At 41.6% G+C, this 20132-nt stretch overlaps 1 protein-coding gene across 1 annotated transcript; it reads left to right on the forward strand.

The window, feature by feature from the left end:
* The first annotated feature begins 3772 nt into the window (after positions 1–3772).
* Positions 3773–8340, forward strand: bambia (BMP and activin membrane-bound inhibitor (Xenopus laevis) homolog a). Its single transcript, XM_044027811.1, has 3 exons — positions 3773–4305; positions 5781–6071; positions 7209–8340. Exons 1-3 carry the CDS (start codon positions 4230–4232, stop codon positions 7622–7624), a joined length of 783 nt encoding a protein of 260 aa, XP_043883746.1. The 5' UTR covers positions 3773–4229; the 3' UTR covers positions 7625–8340.
* Positions 8341–20132: the final 11792 nt, after the last annotated feature.

Consider the following 20132-nt stretch of genomic DNA (forward strand, 5'->3'; position numbering starts at 1 on the left):
TAAATCATAATAATGAGTGAACACATCTTAGCTGAAAATTCAGATTTGGTGCACAGCGTACAATTATGTGGAGATGAGATTAAAATAAATAAATAAATAAATAAAATAATTTCAAAAAACAAAGGTGTCAGTAAAATGCATGTTACTGCATAAAAACCTTCTCGTGGACGATTCCCTGATATCAGCTCACACAGAAGCAGCGTAGCTTGATAATCAGCTCTCCTGATAATCAAACACACGTTATCTATAAAGTCATCTACGAGGAGAAGAACACAGAGTACGACTGGATTCATTCTCTGCATAAAACAAGTGAAAACAAAGGTGGATGTTATCACTTTCAAAGAACTCAAGATAGTGTGTGTGTGTGTGTAACATCAAAGCTACTGTGAGCAGTTTTCCTGTTGAGAGCTGCAGAGTATGTGCTCCAGTATCTGCTAAGAGAAGAAAGTAGATCACAGAGGAACAGGAGACAGTCTGCCTCCCCTCTGATTCTGCAGAGACGTTGATATGACTCACATCAAAGACACAGGGAGAGGAAGCCGGGGAGGTGTCGCAGGAAGTCTGTCTGACCTGATGATGCAGATCTTCCTGTGTCATGGATGGGAACAGTTTTTAGGTCACAGCTTCATATTTTGGGGGTAACGATGCACATGTTTGTGTGACTTTAATGAGAAATGGAATCGAGCTCAGTGTAGTTTTGTTGTAGACTTGGGTTGACCCCCCCCCCACCACCATCAAGCCCCCACTCCAGCATCCAGCAGAGGCGTCGTTGTCCTGACAGCAGGCTGCTTTTGTTAAGCAAAGTCCCGGCTGTCTCTACCAGGTGACACCTCTGAGCGTCTCCTAATGTGTGAAAGCAGACGCAGTCTGTGGGGTGTAATCACTCCCTAAAAGCCCACTTACATGACCTCCCACACCCTCCCACACAAACCCACTCTGTGTCCCGGCCTCTGTTTGATTGAAAGCTTGTCAACGCTCATCCTCTCAGCATGCAAAAACACACAGGTTTGTTTTTCATGTGCTTCAATCTGAATGCTCAGAGCAGATAATCTCCCTCAGCTTCCACAGGGGGTTTCCTCCTCTGAGGATTAAAGGGGCAATCCACTGACTTTATACAAACATTTACAAAGTTGTGTTTTTGTCTTGAGAACAATAACTTACATCCTGTGTTGAGCTTAGCTGAAAAATATAAAGCTCATTCATGAACACTCTGTGTGTGTGTGTGTGTGTGTGTTAATACCACCTGCTTTATGTTTATGTTTCTTTTTGGCTTTAGTTTACCCCCTGCACATTTGGCTGCTGGTGTGTTTGTTCTGTTGGAAATCAATAAACAGACATAAAAAGGAAAGAAAGAAAGAAAGAAAGAAAGACAGAAATAAATAAAGAAAGAGAGAAAGAAAGAAAGAAAGAAAGTTTCTGTTAAATTGTGGGATCACTGTATCACACATATGTGATGCTAAAGCGTGTCTCGAATAAACCTGGTGTAACAGATCTTTTGTTATAAGGCAGATAAAATAGGATAAACACATATTTTTTTAATATTGTATTCATGTTCATTCATGTCGTATTTTCTGGACGTTGAATAAGAAATAATGATACTGTAGGATCATCATAACATTGCTGTTGTAATGTGTGTATCTCATTGTTAACTGCATAATAATCTGTTGTGACATTATATGCATAGTATATTAATACTCGTGCTACTTTTTGTGTGTGTATACTGTCAGATTGTCCTGTTATTCATTTGTTTGTTTGTTTATCTATGTATTTGTTTGTTTATTTGTTTTCTTTTTTTCTGAAGTCCCTGACCATTTATAAAGAAAAGCATCGGACGTGTCTCATGTTGTACTTTGTATAACGCAGAGTCTATTATGACGTCTGACCACCAGGTGGTGCTGTTGGACTAGCCATCACATGTGAAGGCAGCGTCCGCAGAGATGGGACGATTCCACGCAGACAGACAGAAAACCCAAACACGTCACATGTCACATGTCATGACCACTTCAGTGCAAACGGCACACAGTGCCACGTGACGGTCCAGGCGCGCGCGTGCGCTTTCAAATAGACAATTACGCACGGCATAAACATGATGGAGATCATAACAAGTCATATGGGTCATGAGGATGACGTGATGTGGCCCCAAACAGTATTTTCTGTCTGTCTGTCAGCCTGTCTGTCTGTCAGCCTGTCTGTCTGTCAGTCCTCAGCCCTCCAGCTCTCACTATAGATGAATGATGTAACGCCAGTGTTGGACTGGCGCCTCAGTGGAGCTGCACATAATGACTGTAATTGCAGTGTGTAAATTGTGTACGTTCCCCTTAAAGCTCACTCGCCCAGTTTTTGTCTGTCTGTTGGACACAGTTAAGGCCCGAGGAGGAAACACTGCTGTATTTCTACAGGCGTGGGGGAGTGGGTCTCACACACACACACACACACACACACCTAAAGGCCTAACCGAAACCCACGTTTAACCGTCACAAAAGCTTTTTCAGGGGTGAAAGGAGGTGAGTAACACCGTATTATATTCTCCCTATGGTTTATAAGTTGTTAACTCAACATCATATTGTGAAAGTAGTATTTTGTTTTTTTTCCCCCCACACACACCAATTCATTACTATCATTATTGTTATTATAAGACTAAAGTAATTTGTAGTCTCTGTCATGTAAATACACGTCTGCTACAGATGGCGCACGCACGTATGTTTTGCATGGTCGATTGTTAAAGGGTGTGTGTGTGTGTGTGTGTGCATGTGTGTGTGTGTGTGTGTGTCTTGGTGGCGCCATGCCTTGCTCATTTGTGTGAACGTCTGTCTGCAGCAGCAGCAGCAGCAGCGGTGCGGCTGCAGGCTTGTTGCCTGAATTCGAAACGGCTGAGCGCGGCGTCAGCCTGGCGGTCAGCGGGACAAATGATGACGTTGCAGGTAAACGGCTGCTACCTGTTTGACAACAGGACGCTGACTTATTTAATAATAAAATGATAGGTACATAGGTACTAACGCAAAGGCCTGCTGGTTTTAACATTTATTCCACAATAAAAAAAGTGTTATGTTGAAAACAATGTCCTTATTTGACACACAGTGTAAAGGATAAAGGTTGGAGTAATGAAAAGGAAAACAAAACAGTAATATAAGTTCCCAATTAACGACATTATATAGCTATGTGCCATATGTAGCTTTAGTTAGTGGGCTTAACACAAAAGAAATGAAAAAATATAATAAAAAATAGTTTAAATAACGTCACAAATGTCATTTCTGGATCTAAGTTCCCTCTGTGAGACACTTTGTTAACCGAGTGGAGTGACTGCCCCCTGGACCAATGGCATCTAATGCTGACATATGGAGTATGGTATTATGGAAATAAAGCACCATGAATGAACGGATTGCCTTGACCTGAGTTGTCAAGTCACAAAGTTAGAGGGCAGGACGACACGGGAAATAGAAGTGATGAGGACAAGCAAAATAAAGGTTTGTTCCTTGGGGTAAAGAACGTAAAGCCCACTTAATGGAGCCGGACGAGCTGCGTAAAGTATTAATTTATCATTTTATATTTATTCTGTTTTGATTTTAAAGTGTAAATCTATTTATAGAGCCGTTATCTAAATGAATAAAATACAAAATGTCGACATTATTTAAAACCGAGAAAAAAGGCTTTATTTTGAAAGGGCACACCGGAGATCACGTTGCTACTTACGCTGACTAACTTCCCCTCCGGTGGACTCGCCAATCAGGTTGCAGGGGGCGGGGCTTGACTGGACCGTAGCTATTAGTGGTGCTAGCCGAGGCGTTTTTCGGAGTGTGTGTTGAGGCTCTGGTCTTACAAACGTCTCTAACTTGAACTAAACCGAGTGATGCTCGACGGCGACACAGAGGAGCGGCGGCGTTGACACATTTGGATCTCATTTTTCTGTCTTTTAAGGAGAATATTTCCCATTTCTGCCTCCGCTTGTCTCAGGTGTCGACTTGAAGAAGAAGAAGACGCAGTTTGTTTTTGTGGCGTCTCGTGTAATGTCGGGCCGCTTTTAAAACCGAGCTCGCTCACTTTTCGGTGTGTCCATGCGGGTGAGGAAAGCTCTCCGGTTTGGTTCCTGAGCGCCTCCTGTCGTGGTGTGGATTGTGTGCTGTCGTGTTTGAGCGCAGGAATGCTTCACTTTTCACCGTAGCTTCATGTAAAAGCCCTTTTGTCGTCCGACTCTGCTGCTGCTGGATATACAGGACACTAACTTAGTGTAAATGGATCGTCAGTCCACTTTCATTTCCATTTGGCTTCAACTGGAACTCTGTGCTATGGCTGTTCTTCTCACCAAAGGTACAAATGTGCACACTGTGAACGGACTGCTCTGTATTTCACTTCTTCAAATCCAGTTGAACTATAAGAAGAAAAGAAAAGGAAAAACAAATCAAAACAAGAGTGAATTCAAGTGTTATTTATACTTATTAACCTTTAGTGATAATAGTTTCAAATAGCATGCAGTGGAAACGACTAAAATAAATCCAACCACAACTTCTTTCTTCTTCTTTTTGAAGAGCCGTGCTTTCATGTGGAAGTACTAAAGCAATTCTTTCCAGTCATAACTCCCTAAATGTAATGTCCAAACTCTGTGTAATACTGTTACACACAATGGAGTTAAAAGCCAGTCTCACCACTTCGATAACTTCTGCCTAACTTAGTTTTGAGGCTGGCTGCCATTCATGCAACATATTAAGTAGAGCTGGAAAAGCCTCAGTGCTCTACCCCAGTTCTCCCTCTTAGCCCACAAAGGGGCCTCTCCTTTCTAATGAAATATTCTCCAAATGACCTGCCCGGGCCCTGCTGCTCCAGTCCTTCATGGAGAAAACACTGATCTGATGACTGTGCCTCTGCAGTACAGAGTTAGTCACAGTTAGTGTCTGGAAGCTTCACATCAAAGCCACTGTGTGAAGAGATGGATTTAGCACGTATTTTAAAGTAAATTCATAAATCAGAATAACCACCAAATCAATAGTGCATATAGAAATCCTGTAATGTATATAGAAGAATACACATTGTTGAGAGTTTTGTCCTGTAAAACTGCACCAGGTGTCTGATTACGGCAAAAAAAAAAAATAAGTAGGAGTTGTTTTCAAAGTGCTTGTTATTTATTTATTTTTTTTAAGTGAAGCCATGGATGAAGTAATGAGTGGGCTTGTGTAAAAGCAGGCAGCCATAATGATAAGGTTGCTGGAAGCTCTTTAGATGGGACCTCAGTGCACCCTGTTCCCCCTCAGGCTGTCCTGACCACAAGTAATGCTCCGGGTGGTGGTGGGGGAACTCCTGCATCACCCCCATGCAAGTTTCCATTTTGGTTGAAAGAAATTGACTTTGGCAAACAAACCACTAATTATAAGCTCACAGTTCCTGTTTTATAACGCAGACAAGAAGGAGCATTTGCTCCAGAAGCTGCTGCATGTGTGAAGAAGTGAGGAATAATCTCATGAGGTCTCACCTCTGAAGTACCTGGCTGCTCAGTACGGGCGTTTTAGAAGCTACTTTCAGAGCGAGGACATCTCTTAATGAGGTTGTAAAACTTCAGAAAAGTAGTTTTGTATTGAAATGGGGGGAGAAAAATGCTGTTGGTATAATTGATCGAACAGTAAAATAAACCTAGGAAGTGGGATTGTAACGTCTCAGCTGAAGTATAGGTCACTTTTCACACCATTTTAAAGCAGTATCAGGTACATGTCACGAGTAAAGTGAAAAGTCTAAGTTTTATTCGCACATTTCCTTAAACCTTCCTCCTTTTCTTGTCCCCTCTGCTCCTCCAGGTGAAATAAGATGTTATTGTGATGCACCGCACTGCGTAGCCACTGGATACATGTGTAAATCAGAACTGAACGCCTGCTTCACCAAGGTCCTCGACCCACTCATCGCAAACTCACCCCTCACCCATGGGTGTTTAGACCCCGTCGCCAACGCCGGAGACATCTGTAGCAGCGGCAACTCCAGGGCGGTGGATGCCCTCAGCGGGGCCTTGTCCACGGCACTGGAGTGCTGCCACGACGACATGTGCAACTACAGAGGCCTTCAAGACCTGGCACACACCAGGGACTCGACAGGTACGAAAAAACTAAACAACTTAACATCCACTGCAAAAATGAAATGCCCCTCAGCAGCTTTTAAAATGATTCGACTCTCCGGGGGATTTTACGATTCCTCCTCAGCAAATATGCACCATTTTCCTCTTTCCTGCTCCAGAAGCAATAAGTCGAGCTGTAGGCTTCTTCAAATACTTTGCTGTTTATGGACATACAGGCCACACTTACACCCCCACCCCCCCCCCCCCATATACTCACTCTTTTATTTTTTGTTTTGCTAATTCCCAGCTTTACAAAACTTCACTTTAACCTTTAATGGGATCCAGCCCTGGGAAGGCAGAGAACAGCCAGTTTACCTAAAGCGCTTGGAAAGACATCAAATATATTCTTTTTATTATGCGTGCACCATGTAATTTTCCCACTGAGAAGGAATGTGCCTCGTAGAATGAATATTCCCCGACTAATCTGCATGTTGGGCAGAAATACTAGCTCAGGGACTTATGAAAGGATGCATAGAGAGTGAGAGAGGCAGACAGGTCCTTCTGAGGGGCTTTTCTGATGTGACCCTCAGGAGAGCAGTCGAGAGTTTATTAGCTCAAATTAATTTTTGGATCTGAAGCTGGGACAAGGTGACTCATTTGTTTTTACCCAGACTGCACTTCTCACTCACTCTTGTGTGACTCTCTTTCTGTGGTGACTGCCGTGAGTGCAGAGCAGGATTTGTTCAGCGAGAGCAGCAGAATATACTGAAATCAGGCTCTAGGTTATTTATGTGTACTATGCACAGACACAGCAGCTCTTTGCTCTCTGACACTGTCATTTCCTCTTTTATTTTATTGGTGTTGTTGTTAGTGTGTCATATGTTGGATTTTCAGAAGTAGAACTACTAATTTCTTTATTGAACAAAGGCATTCTCAACTATTTCTCTCTTCTCATCCTTTTTTTGGAAGATAGCAGTTTATGATAATGTGTGGTAATCCATCGCATTTCTAATGAATTAAACAGAAAATACTGAAGATTTGACGCTAAAGAAACTTCAAATTGCAGCTGCAATCTATGCCAGAATTAGAGATGTTTCCCAAATCATTCAGCAATAATGTGAAGCAGTGAAATCACGTGAGAGAATATTCAAACAGATGTGTATCTCTGTGTGAACAGATAGCCGGTTCCAGCCGGAGAGCAACAACAGAAACCTGGTGACCCGGGTCCAGGAGCTGGCCTCGGCCAAGGAGGTGTGGTTCCGGGCGGCGGTGATTGCCGTGCCCATCGCCGGCGGCCTCATCCTGGTGCTGCTCATCATGCTGGCACTGAGGATGCTGCGCAGCGAGAACAAGCGGCTGCAGGACCAGCGGCAGCAAATGCTGTCACGGCTCCACTACAGCTTCCATGGCCACCACACGAAGAAGGGTCACGTGGCCAAGCTGGACCTGGAGTGCATGGTGCCGGTCACCGGCCACGAAAACTGCTGCCTGACCTGTGACAAAATGAGGCAGACGGAACTAAGCAACGACAAGATCCTGTCTCTGGTGCACTGGGGGATGTACAGCGGCCACGGCAAGCTGGAGTTTGTATGACTTCCTGCTGGGAACTATGTGACTGTCGCCTCACAACCTGCCAGGACTGCTTTCCTTTTCCTTAAAAAGACATTCCCTTGTTTTTGGTCCGTTGGATTGTTTGGTCTACGTTTTCAGTTGTTTTTTTTTTTTGTTTTTTTCAAAAGAAACTTTTTAACTAGTGGCAAAAACAAATACGAGACTGATCTCTTGCCGTGTGGTTTTTACTAGAGGAGCACTTTACTTGAAAATGAAAGGCAAAGCAGCGATGGAGCTGTGTTGAAGCTTGAGAGGGCAGGACTGAGGTGGAGGGAGGGAGCGAGCTCCACTACTGCTCCTGTGGATCCTGGACTTTTACACTGAGCGCTGAAGGATTCCAAATCTGTCTTATTTTGCACATTTGTAAAAAAGAAAAAAGAGAAAGTCGTCATTGCTTAAAAAAGAATCTTACACTGACACCAGGGTACAAAAAAGGACTTGTGTGAGGAGTAAAACAAAAAACGTCAGTGTTTGACTGTAGGGTGTGCACACTCCTCTGTGTGCGTTTCATGATTCAAGCTTATTGTAAAGATTTTAAATATATAAATATATATATTTTTGTCTGATAAAACTGACTGTGTGTGTGTGTGTGTGTGTGTCTTGTTCTGGGTGAATGTCCAACATCTCTCTGTGATCAGACTATAAGCTTGATTGTGAGTGTGAAAGAAAAACTTTCAATAAAAGTGTCTTTTTATTTATATCATGATTCACTCTTGTTTCTTTTTTTGTGGTACGTTTTGTTTTAAAATGGTATATAATATATATAATAATAATGATCGTTTTACACCTGGTGGTCACTGTGGTGAGACAGCGTTTGCTCTTCGTAAAAAACCAGAAGCATGTGACGAGCCGTGGAGTTTTCAATTTTCAAAGCTCGAGTGGCATTGATGTACTCCGTGTGTTTGTCGTGTCTCGTTTAGCGAGGAGCAGCTCCGTCTGTCTCTGTTGTTCTTGAACCTTCTCCACAGGTCAGGTTTCAGCTTCAAATAACTGTCCCCCCCCCTTCCCCCATTTGCTGGATTTATCCTGGAAGTAATAACACTCTTTATTTAATACTTGCTCTAATGCCAGTAAGTGCTGAGTGTAGTCTGCCCCGGTCAATGTCAGTGGAAACACTGTCTCTCCTGAGTGTCTCTAAACGTGAGTTTGAATATTAATTTTGCTGTCAACTCTGTGAAGTAGTTTGGTTATGGATTACCATTCTGAAGCTAGAGTTATGTCAGGAGAGCAAAGATAAACGTGATATTGACAGTTATGACCGTTTAAGTCTAAAGATTGAAGCAAAAAATATATAAAATCTGGTAATCTGGCACGTCAATGGTTTCATTACAGCATTTTATCAATGTACAGTACATTGATTGTTACTGTATTAATGGTGATAATGTTTTGTTGACTGGAGCAGCAGTATTTTACAGGGTATCTATATCTTTCACACTAAAGTGAGCCGATATACCTGGGATTTTATGCCCTGGGGTGTTTTTTTCTTTCATTCCAGCATCATCTGTTCTTGAACTGTGATGTCACAAATGTGCCGGATACAAAAAGGGTCATTGATGGGGTTAAGGTGGTTACTATTTCTATAAATCAACCCTTTTAATGAAATAAATTATCTTGTGTGAGGACCCAATTTTTTTAAAAATGGAGAATTGCTAGAGCAGACGAAAATGAAATAAGTGTGTCCGTCTGGGTCTTAAGTTCCCATTAAACCCATTAAACCCAGGATTAAACAGGTTTTTTGATCAATGGGAATGAATGGGGTATTAAAAAAATTTATATAAACACATGGAATATAGTGATAGTGATATTTCATGTTTCATATTGTTGTTAAATACCTTGAAAAGCCAGCAATTAATGAATCCCCCTGTTCATGTGTTTCCACAAACACCTTCATCCTGCGGTTTCCTCTCATGCCCTATTTGAGGCATTTAACTGCAACAAACGATGGATTCCCGCAGTAGTTATGCATGTTGTAAAACATTTTGTTTTGTGTGTAATTTAAATCTTCAGTAGGCAAGATTACACATAGGCAATTGAATAATAAAAGGCAGATCACTGGAAACATCTCTGAAAGGCTCTGATGACACATCTTAATTAGCATTTATTGTTCAACACTTTTTGACACCTTTTCCATTCTTTAGGTTGCTGTGCAGCATATGCAGCTGTTGCCAATGTGTACATGTTTAGTAGACCAGTCTGTGGTGTGGAAGAATACTTCTCTTGGATCATTTGACTTCAGTTTGAAAGATCAGTTTTTATGTCCACATCAAATAAAATTTACAAGTTGTTTTTTTTTTTTTTCACACAAAAGTCTGGGAGAAATATTGTCTCAAATTTCATATGTTTTTCATTCAGTTCATGCATGGTCCACTTTTAAAATGATTCTGTAAGTAAACAGATACACATATTTGTTTTCTTGGCATTTTGAAATTGTATAAGAAGAATTTTATTTACTATCTACACCAGTGGAGAACCTTTAGGGCCTTCTATGCCTTCAGAGAGTATTAAATAATATATCTATATCTATATATATAGATATAGATATATGTATTCATATATATACACACACATATATACATATATACATATGTATATATATATATATTTAAAAAAATCTATGTAATTTAATTTAATACAATAGATTTAATACATGTTCTCTCATCTATGTTCTAAAGTTAAGTTTACTGTCAAGTTCCCATCAGCAATGAAAGGGTTACTGTCCTGAAACATGTTATCCAATCAGAATCGTCCGTCTCTATTGGGCCCGGTTAGCTGGCGGTTAGCTTCTCCCGGAGAAGGTTTGGAGAGTGATGGGCAAATTGACCAATCACGGTTTGAATTGAAGTGGGCGGGGCAAAAACAACGGCGCATTTCTAACTGCAGACCACGCCCCCCCGAGTGCTGAGCGAGGTTGCGAGACGAGAGCGACGTTGTGGCTAGCTTGATAGCATCGCCTTTGTCAAGACGGCATTTCACAGAAAAACTTCAAGTAATAAAAAAATGGAAGTCCAACTCCAGAACTCCAACTAAAAGAAAAGGTTAGTAGTAGTTAGTAGTAAGTGGAAAGGCATTTTAATACCAAATATTAGTATTAGTTGGAGACGTGCGCACAGCATACCGGAAGCTGCACTGTGAAAACCACAGGCTGCACTTTGACTTCCGCCGGCTCAACATTGAACTTACAGTCATGTGCAAACTTTGAGACAATGAGCCCATCAGACCTGCTGCACTTTGTGACACTTAAGGAGCTGACTGAGAGAACGCCACCGCTGTGTCCACTCATCTGCCTGGTGCTCCCGTGTCCACCTCCCCCGTGGAGCGAATCAAGACACACGCCGGAAACAGTACCGAACAGGATCGCCCGGGAGCTTTGGTACTGATGTCCATAAAGAAAGGACTTCTTTTGGAGCTTAAGTCAAAGGACAAACGACACTGCCATCGCCCACTACACAAGGAAAGACAGACGAATGGAAGGTAGGCCTATGTTTTAAGCCAAATCAAGGGTGTCACTTTGTTTATTAAAAGTTCCAGGGACAATAACCATAGCTTACGTGTGGTTTGAAAAGTGCTGGATACTTCATCCGTTTGACGTTTCATTACAATGTGCACTGCATTACAGTGTATTGAGTGGCTCTGACACTCCTAGATAGATAGATAGATAGATAGATATTTTATTCATCTCACAGAGAAATTCACATCTCACAGAGAAATTCACATTAGAGAAAAGGAAAAATAACACATACACATATGAAAAACTGAGTGTGCGGAAGGATCCCCTCGCGGGTCCTCTCCCCTGCCGCCAAAAGACTGTGGTGCGCAGCGAAAGTGAGGGCCAACACGTGCAGATGGAGGTGGGATCCCGGAGGTGCAGGGCACGCACTTCATTGTATCTTAAAAAATAGTCTTTGTATTACCAGCTTGTGTATTTAAATTGTATTGTAGTTTGAGGATGCTCACAAATTTGTGTGCATGGTTTGTTGTACACAGTGATTTCATAGCACTGTCTATGGTGATGAAATGAGCCTTGTTGTCGTGTCAGCAGGGACAGTTTTAACAGTGTCAGTGTCAGAGGTAGAATCGGGCAAATTGTGTTTGCAAACATCAAGCAGTGAGGCTTTTTTGTTTTTGACAGTGTGTTTGGAGACAGTGTTCAGTTTTCTTTTGTGCTCATTCTTCAGGAGTCTGTATTTACATTTCTAGAAGACCAAATGTCGTGGTGGTTGTGACAGGGCAACAGTTGGTGCATTATGCGCCGTCTGTGTCACACAAAGCAAGATGGGACCGTTTGGGGTTGAAAAGTTCACACCCTACAATGTCCCCCTGTCACCGGGGCAACTGTAAGAAAGACATCCTGTAAGCAGTTTAAAGTCGAGGTCCGCTTCACTGAAGTGCCTGTGTCTCTGTGCTGAGCGGTGACCCTTGTTTCTTTCCATTAGGAGGACAGGAAAACACTATTAGCGGATAACCACTTAACGGCAGCTTGCATTAGCGTGGCTCAGCCCACGCTTGGGGCCTCCCTCAGGTCTATTACACTTGTAATAATAACAATGTCCTCAGCTAGGCTGGCCTAATGTGACTGCTGTTTTCTTTTGCCAGACTCCACTTTGCTGGTGTCAGGTGGCCACAGAGCCTCGAGGAAACACACACAAGCTTGAAAGGTGTTTGTTTTTATCTCTGCACAGGGACAAAGCAGTTGTGTAGAATGAGACACAAGGACACCCACTCCTAATTTGCTCTGCATTTAAGGTTAATCAGGTTATTTAGAAGTGTTGCTGCATCAAGTACTGATGAGAAGCAGTCAACAACTGAGCTGTGTGACCCTTGCGCCACTTGAGGGTGCGTTCCATTTGTTGTTGGAACTCGACAACTCAATGGAATGCCGCCTAAAACTCTGATTTCCAACTTGGAAACTCGGAGTGAACCTTCTGTTGTATTTATTTCATAGTAAATCATTCATACACATAGTCCTGTTTTCATTTTGTGCACAAAGTACCATGTAGAGCATTGTTATTGACTGGTATTGCTAACAATGGCTAGCCCAAAATACAACTGGAACACATTGAACTTGGGGGGTGACGTCACTCCCAGTTCCGACCTCCGAGTTTCAATGTAAATAGATCACAGCATGAGACACAGACACACTCTTGGCTGCCAGTGGAGACTCAAGTAAAACATATTTTGGCCACTTAACCAAAGATTCACCTAATAAATGTATAGTGAAATACTGTATTTTTTGCATCTGTACATACTTGCCTAAATAGCTCTATGATATACCTTTTAATAAACACCAGCAAACTAATGTTGTATATATTTAAATATAAGATTGATAGATTTTCTATTAAAAAGTGCGGGAGAAGATTTAGTTTATGATATCTTAAGAACATGTTCATAGCATTTGCCTTTTCTGGCTGGAAACCGCTGAACTCTTTGTACCAAAGCACAAAAATCTGCAGTTTTAGCTCATAGGGACATGAGAACTTCTGGTCCTCTACTGCATCATTTGGTTAGTTTTTGCCACCTGAGTAAATCCGAACAAAGCATTTCAAACACCAAAGTCACAAAATAATTTGTCCTTACTGAGGGAGGCTGCAGTAGATCAACTCCTGTGTACCATGATGTAAAATTGTTATTTTTCTCTATGGACTCTGGGGTGGTTAGAGAGTGATTTACAAACCTCAGCTCAATTTCACGCACATACCATCTGAATCACACACACGCGCCTCAGTCTGCAGTTGTAACCAGGCGTCCTCATGTCCTCAATGGCTTCCAGCGGTCACCAGCTCAGCCTCCACAATAGTCTGAGCCAGCAGCAGCGGCACAGTCATTACCATCGCCCATTTTGTTCAGCACTAGGTGGTCAACTTGTTTGTATTCACATGCAAATTTAATGAGGTGGCCGAGCAGCCGCCATCAAAAGAGCCCCAATTTGTTTTGAAGCGACTTCAAGTGGCCTCCTCCACACTAACAGTTTTTCTTTATTGTTGCTGATTTCCAGCAGAAATCTTTTACAGCTTCATTGCCGAGGCCTTCGACCTGCGGGCCTTAATGTTCTCCTTCCTCGGGGGTACCATTCCTTGAGCAGAGTTTACAGTGATCTGAATGTGAGGTGCTGCCACTGTGTTGTTGCTCCCCTGCTACCCTCACTATAATGCTGTAATGGCCCAGAGGGGCCTCGTATCCACTGTGACAGCAGCAGCGGCATGTGGAACAATATATGAAGTGTAAACACACATGGAACCTGTTAACACCTGAGCACAGTAATGGATGCACACCTCCCAGGTCTTTTTAAATCCATGTATGTATGTTTTCCTTGGTTTTCTTCCCTCCATGTCCTCACCGTGTTTCTCCAGCTTCCATATCCCCCTCATTTTACACACACACACACACACTCAGATTTGCTTTTGTTTGGAAAAAATACTAAGTGAAATTTGAACTACTCAATCGACTGAAAATCAACAAAATGAAATAATTGTAACCTTGCTGGAGCATGTACTAGAAATAGTACCTGGTACCAGGTACTATGCTAGTGGAGACGCTACTTAAACCGTGGTGTGGCGAGGCGAGTAGTAGTGTTAGACAGCCTTTTCCGACTGGAGACTTACATTTGTATAGCTTTATAAACAGGTCACTCCTTGTACCAAAGTCCATAGAGAAAATCAATGATTTTATATCACAGCACCGACTGCTGCTCCCATCAACAAATTCAAATGTGTTATTTTGTAACTTAAATGTTTGAATTGTGTCATTTGGATGAATCAGCAGGAGATTAGCAGCTCATGTGTCCCTGCAAGTTATAAATGCTGATTTTCTCTGAAGTCTCTGGCACACAGGAGTGAGCAAGTTAGTAATGTATATGAGGTTTTTCTATCTCCTTTAGCATTTCCCAGTCACAAACAAACAGAGACACTTGGGAAAATAAACACAGCTTCTAATATATATATATGTATATATATGAAAAAGAGAGAGACTATTTAAACTGCTGAATCTACATGACTGCAGCGACAATCCTCAGTGCTGACAGACAACTATGGGAATTAGACACAATCTAAATATTTAGCCAACTTATTTCCTTCCAGTGGCTACAACGACGGCTTCAGTGCATGCGCCCATCTTCCCTCCCCCATCTAAACATTTATTCCAGTGCGTTGTCAACACTTAAATATAAATCTGCCCCAAATGAAAAATAATAATGTTGGGAATGTTTACAGCACAGCCTGGGCTTCTTGAAGCTGAATGTCACAGTGTGTAAATAGTGAAAAAGTTTTGTTATGTTCCCAAAAGATGGATTTTCAGCAATGCCCGACACAGGAGTCTAAACAAAATGGCACACACTTGTGTGTAGGTCCACTGGCCTGTGTATCTCACACATACACACACACACACACACAGAGTCCTTAGTGTCAGGTGCAGGTACACTTTGTCAGCATGGCGGTGACGCATGTCGTCTTCTTTCTGCAGCCAAGGCCTCTCTCCTGTATCTGTCAGCTGAGGGCCCCCGAAGACAGATGGATGAACAATGTTGTCTGCCTTGTACTGACAGTCCCACAAACCACTTGTGCACTAATATGTGACATGAATAGGACCATGTAGCGTACATGACCGGTAGACTTCTTTCTTGTGAATATGTACACAAACAACTGACTGAAACTACTTTAGTCGACATCAACTTCAGCCCAAAAGCTTTAATGCCTTATGCTAACGGTGAATTAGAAACAAGAGACACTCTGTGGTGATGTATTGCCATGCATTGTTTTATTGGAGTCAAAGTAACATGAAATAGAGAGGTGATGCAGCTCTGGTATGCTTCATTTCCATCTTCACTGGCTCCCACTGACAAATAGATGTTACGTATGTCCCATGAAGGTGATCTTGTCACATGACTTACACAGCACCCCTGCTTTTCCTAATTTGATTACTTCTAGTGTCAAATAACCAAAATACCAAACTGGAGGCTTACAAAAATGACATCATGATGAGTTGACACTTAAAATTAATATTTTTTTCATGACATTTTCAGCACCAATATCTGTCATGGCGTCATGAATGAGACTTTAATAAACAGGAATTGCAAAAGGAATGGTACCCGGGGATGTGTCAGCCTCCTAAACCTTGCATGCATTCTAACGGTCTGCCTCAAAGCTTTTGGGCCTGGCACCTTGCCAGTCCTCTCCCCCTGACAGAGATGTGCACCTGAGGCTGGCAGCGTGGCCTCGAGGCTTGATGCTAACTGGCTGTGTGTTCATTGTTCGAGTAGATCCCAGGGATTACCGGGCTGAAAGCAGAGAAGTCTGACAGCTTCTCTGTGTGAGCGAGGCTAAAACCACTATCAGAATTTAGGAAGTGGTCTAAAATAACATGTGGTTGCGAGATTGTGTCTAATCCCACACCAATGCAGAGAGATAAAGTCCAGGATTTTAGTTGTCACACACCACACACACTCTCTAGAACAGCTTCTTGAACACATCAGAAAAATAATAATAGACTAGAAGGTTCGTTGAGTGAAATTGCTAATGAATATTCCAAAGATGGAGCTTGATTCATGTGTTAAGTTGTTGTTGGCATATATGTACTATCACTAAGTATCACAATCTGCAAACAGCATACTTTGTAAAGCCACAGTTTATCTTCATTCTTTGCGTTAATGTCTGTCCAAATATGAACTGTGTTCTAATTCAGGGGCCGCCTCCACTGTCACATGTTTGAAGGATCTTATAAATGCAGCCGACAAATGAGTTTTTCACTATGTTAACTGGCCTCTCGCTCATTTTAGTTGCAAGAAAAATAATTAAGAAGTCTTCAGCTAGAGGTCAGGATGTAAAAATATGTAAAAACATATGCACAAATAAATAAAATAACTTTAAAAATGCAGCTCAACAAATCAAATAGAATGACCTGCTATTGTGAATCGATCAGGAGGAAGACAGTCGAATAACATTATGGAGGATTTTAACAGAGACACTATTTCCTGGATTAATACATTTTAAAAGTAATCTTGCCACTATTTTGCATATAACTAATATATTATAACTATAATAGAAAAGGCAATATAAGAAACTAACAGGAAGTAACACTAAATAAAAGCTGCTTGAACTTAAAGTAAATGGCAAGCTGACAAACAACTCAGCAGAAGCTTTTTACCACTTCTGTATTGATTCTGCAGCAAACATTGCACTGTGTTTTTCACCTACAATAACAAACATTTATTCAGCTTTCAGCATAAGGATTGTCATTTAATTAGCTGTTATGAGGATAGCTGGATCTCTTAAGCCATCCAAAGCAAAGGATGCATTTGGTATGGATGCAATTACATTGAGAGAGCTTTGAACAACACTAACTAGCCCTGTTACCCAAGTTATTAGCATCTCAATTTCTCTGGTCTTTTTTTGTGTACATGTGTTTGTAAGTGTAATCGATCTCAGTGTGTCAAGAGTGCAGAGTCACCAACCAAAAAATGTATTTTAGCATTTTCAAACAACTTCAACCAAGTAATGATTGTCTGACAATGTGGTTACAGACATTTTTAAGAGTGTTGCTGTACCTCATGGCATGACATATAGTAGTTACTACATATCAAACAATTCTGGCTAACTATTCACTTGTTTGAACACTTGATGACAAGAATTTTCTTTGCTAAATGTTAAAGATTAACGCAGAATTTTTAAGTCTTTTTAACTGATCTACAGTTCGGCACTGTTCGGTCTTTATTTAATTACTTCACATAGGAGTAAATTACAAATCAGCCATGGTCAGTCACCACCAATGTTTCTAGTCTTTGTCTCTCGGGGGTACAACCGGATACTTGCCTGCAGAGCGTCTTCTTCACCTCTTATGACCATATTACGATAATGAGTCCGGTAACAGCTGAACTGAGACCCAATAGCCATTCTGTGTCTTTATGGTCTTTAACCATAAAGTGCACAAGTGTCAAGTGTCAACATAAGGGGAACAAAGAATCTCATTGCACATTTTTATTTCTGCATAATGTGAACCTGAAATGCCATATCCCACACTATTAAAGGTCCAGTGTGTAAAACTTAGCTGAAATTAATTTACTTGTAAATTGACCTGACTGTATGGATTGTTGTTTGTCATTACCCCAGAATGAGCCTTTTATATTAATATCAGGAGCAGGATCCAACACATTTGGAAGGGAAAGGGGAGGTGGAGGTGCAACATGCAGCCTCACCTATAAAAACTCTGTACTTTAGTGGGTTACCACACCTCAGTTCTAATAAAAACGTCATGCAAATCTGTTCAGTAGTTTTTGGGTAAACCTGCTAACAGACAGACAGACAGACAGACAGACAGAAAATTCTTATCCGACTAGAATACTTCCTGAATACACTGTATATTTCTTCCAACATGGAGACAACAATAGTTCCTTTCAGGTCAGTCAGATGGTCTTCTCTTTATTAAAATAATAAAATAAAATAATGAAAACCATAATGAAAACATGTAGGTGATATATAAGTATCCCTGCACGCACCATTTGGCATTGATCTGATAATTATTAAAAACAGAAAAGAGAATTTAAAGTTATAAATGAGTTTAACTCACTATTTTTTTTTAAATATACATTTTATACCTCACATAACAAGAATAGCTATAATAATTGCTTCAGCATTAAGTACCTGTGGAAAAATAACTTTCTGAATAATGACTGGAGTAAAAAAATAAACTTCACCCAGAAAGTTGACTTGTTTTATCAGTTGAATGGAGTCCAGGGCAACACCAGGCCACCGTGTGCTCTCACAAGTCTGTGTACTGTTTGTAAACTGCAGCGTGCAGAGATAAACAGTAGTGTCTCTGCTTATCTGTCCTGTCTACTGTGAAGCAGTTACCGAGAATCCTTGGGGGTTAAACTGGCATCGGTACGGTCAGTGGCAGAGGCGAAGCGACGTGTTTCTTTGCTCTGTGGTGCTGCGGCTGCTTTTCTAGGCAGGTTTTATGCAGCCAGTGGTTTTAGTGTTAGATTACCTCACCTTAACCTCAGTGTTTGAGCCTCTCAGCAGGATGCCTCTTAGAGGTGTGCAGCGATGAAGACGATTTTCAGTTTTCAGACAAAATCTTGGCACAAAACTCCGTGAAACTCTGGGAACTATGGCAACCACGATCCATTCTGAGGAGTTACATCGTCCTCCCTCTACTTTTCTGTCTATGAGCCACCATCGGATCCACTTGCTCCACATTGGGTGGATGACTTTATAAGAAGCCAGACTTTCCCCCTCTGATAAATGAATGAACGTAAAAACAGCTCCTTCTAAAAACCCCAGGGTGCCTCCATTTCCCTGGGACAGAAGGGGGGCCGGGGGGCTGACTTACAGACATAAATATGTCAGGACATGGGGCTTATCTCTGGGGATTGCCTCTGAACAGGTCAACCAAAATAAACAGGGGCCTTCCTCTGTCCACTCATCATTGAAGCAGGAGTCAGGAGGTTCCCTGTAGCTAACTGAGCCTCACAACACTCGACTCCATCAGTCAGTGAGGATGTGTGTTAATGCAAGTGAGAGTTAATGATTGTCACTGTGAGCTGAGAGACCGTCTGCTATATGTTATATGTTATATGTTATAACTGCATTCAACCAGAAAAATCTCAAACTTATTTTCATTATCTCTGCAAAGGAGATTATGGTTTGCTTGCATTCTGTTTGTCTGAGAGCAGCGTAACTCAGAATGTAACGGACGGATTTGGATGCCACGATAAAAACGGAAGGTCTTAAGAAAACCTTTAAAAGACTTTGCTGTTTTCCTAAAGTTCTTTTTGGACCATTCATAGCTACATGCATGTGGAACAAAAAGGGCGACACTTGTCTTATATCACCCAATATCAGTGCTCCATGTCTGTAAGGTCCATGTCTGTAGCATCCAGCTCTTCTTAGGCTTAATATTGTGTAATCGGATCTTGGAATGAGGCTGTTGAGTCAAGTCTAATGTAAAGAATACCTCATCGCATTGGTGACATAGTAAAAACTGCGTCTGTATTTGCACTTTCTTTGCTTATTTATGTTTGACTGTATTTATACGGGACTATATTAAGCTGTAGATTTAACAGACGTGTGGTGTTCTCGTGAGTGTTTCTGGAAGCAGCACAGTATACGTGCGAGCGAATCAAAAATAAACTACAGTGTGTGTGTGTTTGTGCTAATGAAGGAACATGTCACTCAACAACGCAACAGTATTTTCCAACAGTGGAACATTACGACTCAGGAATAAGGTATAGCAACCTTTGAACACACAGTGTTTGTTTTCATAGGACCTATTAACTAATGGTTGTTCTTAACGGGTTTTTGTTTCCACAACCACAAAAATGCAACATTTCCAGTGTTAATTACAGTGGCAAAAGTTTGGTTACCTCAGACTTGACCTGTTGGAGTATGGAGGGAGAAGCAGGGAGATGGAGGGAGAGCAGCATGCATTGCGCTCCGCGCCCATGCCCGAGCTCTGCTATTCATCATCAGGTGGAAAGACTGTTTACTGCCGGGGTCAAGGT

Source organism: Solea senegalensis, linkage group LG1 (assembly GCF_019176455.1).
Source record: "Solea senegalensis isolate Sse05_10M linkage group LG1, IFAPA_SoseM_1, whole genome shotgun sequence".
Lineage (NCBI taxonomy): Eukaryota > Metazoa > Chordata > Actinopteri > Pleuronectiformes > Soleidae > Solea > Solea senegalensis.